This window comes from Morone saxatilis, unplaced genomic scaffold (genome assembly GCF_004916995.1).
Source record: "Morone saxatilis isolate NCDOM2014 unplaced genomic scaffold, NCSU_SB_2.0 Contig6, whole genome shotgun sequence".
Taxonomy (NCBI): Eukaryota; Metazoa; Chordata; class Actinopteri; family Moronidae; genus Morone; species Morone saxatilis.
In genome coordinates this window covers 6,019,083-6,026,431 of record NW_023340206.1, presented here as the reverse complement: position 1 = coordinate 6,026,431, position 7,349 = coordinate 6,019,083, and the positions used below count along the sequence as shown (strand labels likewise).

Genomic DNA, 7,349 nt, shown 5'->3' with positions numbered 1-7,349 from the left:
TGAATTTTTTTTTTTTTTTTCTTTATATCTTTTGTTTCGATCCTGCAGAAGATGAGATGACTCAGTCCAATTAGGCGTTGTTTTCTTTCTCTCGCAGTAAAATAACAGATAAATCCCTTGGGGTGTTTTGAAGGCACTGTTCATACTGTGTAAGTGACAGTCTAATAAGACGGCTTTGTAAGATGAATTGCCCCCATCGTATAAATGGCCCACTTAATGCAGCTGGCGCGTTCCGCCACTGCAAACAGGGGAAGGGGGGAAAAAAACTGCTTACAACAAATATAGGGTGCACATTGCAGAGCTGCTAGTTTTCATTACAGAGGCAGAAGGACAGATAGATGGGATTTTGTGAAATGTTTGTGTCCTAAAAATGTTTGGGTTCTCGGTTTGTGGCACTGCACAATGCTTCCGTCTGGTCATCTTGGTATTTTCAGACACAAAGTGTCCCATTCCAGCTGAAGCCAGGGTGAGATTAGAACAGCTTGTACCAGACCTGGGGAAATTGCACCTATGAGGACAGCAAACATAAAAATGAAAGATATGGACATTGTACAGGACGGGTCAAAGAGAAATATTGACTTATCAGCACGGTCTCACCTTGAAACAAAAAGTTTGAACATCAACTTCCATCACAAATAAAAGATGAGAGAAATCAGTGGTGGATCTACTGTAAATTCTCAAATTAAAGCCATCTGTGCAGGAAGTGCTGAGTTTCATTTCAGTTAGCTTCAAAAGGAGCAAAGTAGAAGTGACTGAAATGAATTAGTGAATAAAAACAGTATTTGTGTAAAAATGTTAAACTCGCGAGTGGTGAGTACGTGATAACTCTGTTGTACTGATGGAATTACTGTTGTGGAAATACACAGGTAAACAGGTAAATTAGGAATAACAGCCTGTCTCTAATACGCGCCCAATTCTCTCTGCAATTGCGGTAAATAACATTTATTGAAGTCAGTCCTTTAAAACAATTTTAAGGCACTTAAGGCTACTTTAAGAATTATACCTTTTACTCTGTTAGCTAAAGGTAGCCTTTGAAGTTCTTACCACCCGTACCACTATGGAGCCATGTTATAATGAGTGAGTGCTTGTTTTCTCTGTAGCGTTGGTTTCATTGGCGTGTTAATGTCGGACCCCGTCACTCATAGGAAAAGGGTGATTGAGAAGATATGTTTGGAGGGCCTTTTATATCTTGCTGATATCAGTTCAGAGTAGTTTCTATCAAGGTTTGTGCACATTTGGCTTGACAGCCAAAACATTGTTTGATTCTGGCTCACCTTTAAAGCATGATGGGAGGGAGTGTCTTTGTTCCAGCGTGTTCTTCTGTCACTCCCCGTGTTTCAGTACAAAAGCTGATTCTGTCCCATAACCACCAGAGACCTGGTGCAGGTACATGGCAGCACCTGTTTGATGGGAACCCTCTTGTCACAGATATCAGCCTGTGTCAGTATTTTCCCCCATTAGCAAGCCAAATGGACACACACACCCATCCTGACGAACACACACACGGACAAGGCAGACAACTGGCCACGCGAAGTGATTTAAGGCAAGTATTATCAGAGTGTTATAGGTCATTGTCTAAATGAAGCGTGGTCGAGCAGCGGCGGTCTCATTTCCACCGCCTGACCTTTTCTTGCTAGATGCTGGCAGGATGAGCGAGCTACATAGCTGACATTAATGACTCGCTCCCTCTCTTCTCTTTCTCTGTTTCTCTCCATCTGTGACTGTCATTTTATCACTCTCGCTCTCTCGCTTTCGCTCTCTAGCTGCCTTTCCATCCTGTTGTTCAGCAAATTCTTGAGTGAGCTTGTGAAAAATAAATTGGGAGGTTTCTGTCAAAGAAATGGGCCTTCCATGTAGCTGCAAAGTATTACACCACATTTAGGTAATAGTTCAGCATTTTGGGCAGTATCCTTATTTGCTTTTATTCTGAGAGGAATCAGTGGATTCAACCTCGGTGAACTTTGATATGCAAATTTGCACCATTGACACAGAGCAAGCTACCTTGAATGGAGAAACCAAAACAGAAGAGGCTATAATTGCTCATTAGCTGTGTAGCACAATCCCCTTTTATGAATATAAACTGCAAAGGAAAGAAAAAAAGCTGTAAAGAAATTAAAAATTGTACAAATATGTCTCATGAATAAATAAATGTGTTTGCCTTCTTAGAGACAGAGCTAATTAGCTTGCTAACTGACAGCAAGCTGGCTAGTTCGGAGAGCTGTTGTGACCTTGATTGTGGCTGACTAGTTCAACAGTGGGCTATCGTGTTAGCAGTTAGTCCGCCAGCTACAGTAGTTATTTTGCTACTCTAATAACAACAGTATGTACATACAATATATTGCAGCTGTCCTGTGAGAACCATGTATGTCTCAAATGTGTCACAGTCTGCATTGTATTGTGGCAATGCATTTTTCAGATATGCCAGTGGGTTTTTTATTTGTTTTATTTAGCTTAAGTAGGAGAATGTTCTCAAATCATAAAGGAGCATTTAATCCTAAATTCTGTATGAAAATTTCAAATTTGCCAAATTTGGAGATTCATAGTTTTCCGTGGACCGCTATATAGTTCACCAGTTAGCCCTGTAGGTACTTGCTGCGTCACCACCTATTTTCCAGGGATATGTGGATGAATGCACAGATGTTTACAGTCCTTATGCTGAGCTAAGCTAACTACGTACTAAAGCGCAGACATGAGATTGATATCAATGAAAGTGAACTATTCCTTTCACCAGTCAAAGGGAAACAATTACAAGATAGTTTATTAGAAATTTGTGAATCCTAGCTTATCATTTTTTTTTTTGTAGCTGCCATATTCTCATTTCATGAGTTCAGTTTTGCTCAAAATGAAACCCAACATCTGTATGTTGGACCGGTTACTCCATACTCATGTTCACCACTGACAATGTGGCACATTCAGATGTTAAAATCATTGAATCAAGAAGATACTAGTCATTTTAAGCGCTTATATTTTGATATTTTGGCAACATTATGTTGCTAGAAAGTCATAAACATCTGCGCTGGAAAATTCTTCTTCCATTTATTAAAAAGCTTCTGCTCTTACTGCTTTTAGACCTCCACATGCTGGTTGTTATATCAGCTAGTGGCAGAAAATACAAAATTGACTTTCCTTTCTATTTATATGAAAATGTCAAAGATAATTACTTAAACACTTTCATTTCAGATTCTAAAATCAAGTGTTTGAAAGCAATAAACTTAAATATAAGGTTGTTGGTTTTTTTTTTTTCAAACATGTGCTGTCTATGCATACACATTTAAATGATCTGCTACAAATGTCATATCTTCTCAATATTGTGCTGTGTATAATAAATCTCTAAAGCTGCTGGAGTTTAATGTCTCTGCTAGTCATTGCATCTGCAGAAGAGCAAACAGAGGTACCAATAAAGCTGTGAAAGCCAATAATGAGTCAATAATATATACTCAGTGAGATATTACTCAGCCTCTCCCTCTCTCCCTGCAGACCGGAGAGCAGCGGCGTGTCTGTCTTCTGCTGCTGATGCTAATGACGATGATGAGGGCAATGATGGAGATGACGCCAGCACCTCCCATCCCGTCTACCCGGGCCTGCAGTTCTGCGCCAGCCAGTACACAGACCGAATATATCTTTACTCCAAGGTACCGCAGCCTGTGTGGAGCGTGTGATTGTGCATATTGGATAATGGTTAGACTCGGCTCATAAGGGCACCAGAGATATTTTACTAATGATTTTTTCTGAATAAATGGTTCGGTAAGAGGGAGTGTTGTAATGCTTTTACCTCAAAGTGTGTGACTACGGAGTGTTAACTGTGTGCTGCAGTCAAGAAAAGCACCATGGTGGCTGTGTTAAATCAAGACTTTTTTAAGGCAAAACTTCCTAGATTCAGTAAAATATATATATAAATATATTGTATTAATTAAAAACTACAATAATAGCATTATACCACAAGATATACATTGCCTTTATATAACGTTAGCAGGGAGTTTTTCCATTGTACAGTATCAAACCCTCACTTTTCCACAAAATACCACATTAAGAAGACTTTTTTTTTTCTGTTTTTCATGTAAAACATGCACAATGGCTGATATCATGTCACATACGTTTTTTAATCTTATTACATTTTTGATGCTAAAGTGCAAACCTGTCTCTTGCAGCTTTAACTGTCAGCACACAGGAGCCCGTCTTACTTTCTAAATGAAAGTCAGAAGTGTCTGATGTAATCATTTTTATTTCAGATCCCAAGGCAGTAAGAATAAGCCAAACCCAAAGGGCATGTAGAGTTTTGATACCCACTCAATGTTTTGTTCCTTACCAGCTTGTTTCTGTCGTATTCAACAGTGAACGAAACATAATTAATTTCTTTTCTTGAGCGGGAAGTCTCATTGAGATCGAGATCTCTTTATCAAGATAGAGCTGCAAACAACAATACAGTTATAAAAAAAATAAGAGACATGCAGTTCTTTCACATTTTGCCAATTAGCATAGAGGGCATGTGTGAGAAAACAGTAACGGAAAACATTAAGAAAGTCACAGTTCAAGAAAGTAATGTTGATTGAAAGAACTCCAAATTATTCCATTTACAAGTTGCATGGCAACGCAAACCATCTCTGATGAACATGAAAAACATGCTATAATGTATCATTTAGCAAAATATAAAGTAATTCTATTACTGAATAACCTTGATGCTTGATACTCACCCTGATTTCCTCCTGTCTATTACCAGAGGAACAAGAGCCTGTTTGAGTCATTTCTCAGTTTTTTTCTTCTTTCCTTTGAGATTGATCGAGGCTGTGTGGTAAAAGGGGAAAGAAAAGCTCTTCAATCCATTCATATTCTCTGGTTCAATACAAATTAAAGGTTTAGGAATTACCAAAGGATTACCAATACGATTTAACAAGGATCCGCCCATCTTCAAGCCCTTCTTCCAACTTTTCCTCTTTCATCTGCAATCCTCCTGTATTTATCAGCACCCAGGAAGACAGACATCTAAGGATTTTATTTAATATGCTTGGTGCACAAACGATTTTCTTTTATTTTTTTATATAAATTTCAAGAGGCAAACCACCCATTTACAAATCAAGATCAAGATTAGTTTACTTTTCATGGGAAGTACCACTCAGACTGTGAAAATAAACCGATATTTTACAGCAATAATCGAACAGAATTTTAGAGGCTATATTAAGAATGCAAACAACATTAATAACTTAATAGCTTGCTTTAACACACTGATAAGGTAAGCATCGGTGCTCTTGTATTTTTTAATGATAGAAACATCAAACCTGCTATGCTATACCACTAAGTAGGTTAACTGAAGATAGCGCTGCATGTAACTTTGAACTCATTGTTTGATATTGCCGGTGAAAGTGACCAGCAGTTAAACGACCAGTGTTTCGGATTTAGTGGCATCTAGCGGTGACGTTGCACACTCAACCAAGCGTGTAGGAGAAACTATGGTGGCCACGCAACTCACAAACATGAAAGGGCCTATTAAGAGCCAGTGTTTGGTTTAGCTATTCTGGGCTACTCTAGAAACATTGCACTTCAACATGGAGGACTCGCTCCCTCTGTAGATAAAAACAACTAATTCTAAGGTAACAAAAACACAACAATTCTTACTTTCAGCTGATTATACACTAATGAAAACATACCTGTGAATATTATATTCTTTTTCTGACAATAGATCCTCACACACTGGACCTTTTAAGGGACCAAAGCAAGGTTATATAGTGTAGTACTAAATCAGCAGTACACCTTTAATATGACTGTTTTCTGTGTTCTTACATACCTGGATCTAACAGTATAAAACAAATGGTTGCTAAGATTGCTCAAAATATAAAACAATTGGAACACGTTGCTGCTCGGTTCAAATAATGATGAACAACAACAACAACAACAACAACAACAATGGTTTCAGTGACAGAGCTCTGCAGAGTGTTAGATCAGTCATAAATTTGTAGATATCCTCCAACAAGCTCCAGTCGGTTCACTTCGAAAGAGCTGACCAAAGAAAAAGCAATAAACAACCAATCACGTTATGTTTTAAACAAACTGCAGTCAGCCGCTCGCAGAGGGCTTTTGCGTGAACACTTCAGGTGTTTCGTTCAGATAATCAAATAAAATGTTCTTTCAGCTGCTTTTAGCATTGAACTTTGTGGTGCTTCCTGCACCCTAGCAGACGAAGACAAACTATAGTTTAACCCCGGTCTGACTCTGATTACACTCCTGTGCATTCTTGGCACTCCTCTTGAGGGCCACTTGCCAACAGACCTCCGTATTGATCGGATTGTGATACTTAACGCCCTTTTGTTTCATTCATGAGGGATCAGATTCCTTCCCCACTAACGTAGATAAGAGACAAGAGGGTTTTACATAGAGAAGACCAAAGCGCTGAACTGAATCACCAATGGAATATTACCCTGACGGCAATAGACAAGTGTCATGTACGTGTGGCTGAGACGATAAGCCGTGGAGATAAATGTCCCCCGCTGTCGTTTAAATGATAAACTGTAGGAATTTGGCTGGAAAGCTGTCACACCGGGATAATCCTGGACCGGGCGTAGAATTCACACAGGGGGCCGCTCAGAGCACAATCAGAGGAAGATTTGTCACCGGGGTTTGAATGAGAAATATTGAGAGTATTAAGAATTTTATGTCCATTTTCTACACATCAAACAGTTGTTTTATTCAAGGATTCACTGTTCCTGCTCTCAGGTGGGTGGGTGGTTTGCTTCATGTCAACACCAGGAGTAGCAGATGGGTGGGGTTTACCAGGTCAGGATGATTCAGACATACATTATGTTGCGTTAAACTTACTTTAAAATCCTTTGCTGTGACTCCATATATTGTTCATTATGTTGTAAAATGTGAAAAACCCCTAAAAAAATAAATAAATATGACACTATAAAAGAAATAAACATAATTGTCAGGGCAATATCTATAGATGATATACATTATCTATATAATATCTGTAGAGATCAAGCAAAGTAATGTGTGGGAAATGTTAAATATCCCAAGAAGGAAACTTCCCTGTTAGCTCAGAGTAATAGCAGGATTAGCTTTTAGCATCTAGCAATGCAAACTGTCAGAGCTTCGGCTCTTAAGAAGGTGGTGGATAGTTTCGCACAGAAAATTGGTGAGGAGGAAACACCTTTGATAAAGTAAGACAGCTCAAACTGTTTATGGCTGTTCAGTGAACATTTCTCAAGCTCCGTGATCAATGAGTAAGTGATCAGTCTGACGTACGTTTAGAGTTTCGTTGTGGGACTCGGTGACAGCTGATAGAGGAGCAGAGTGATGGCTATGGATGGAAAATGCATTTTCAGAGAGAAAACACACAAATGGGTGTGCAAAGCCTC

At 38.9% G+C, this 7,349-nt stretch overlaps 1 protein-coding gene across 1 annotated transcript in view; it reads left to right on the top strand.

The window, feature by feature from the left end:
* Positions 1–7,349, top strand: part of zranb3 (zinc finger, RAN-binding domain containing 3) — a 71,183-nt gene that overhangs the window by 44,141 nt on the left and 19,693 nt on the right. The window contains exon 14 of the mRNA XM_035677600.1: positions 3,478–3,632. Coding sequence (XP_035533493.1) covers positions 3,478–3,632 — 155 coding nt within the window. The remainder of the gene's footprint in view (positions 1–3,477; positions 3,633–7,349) is intronic.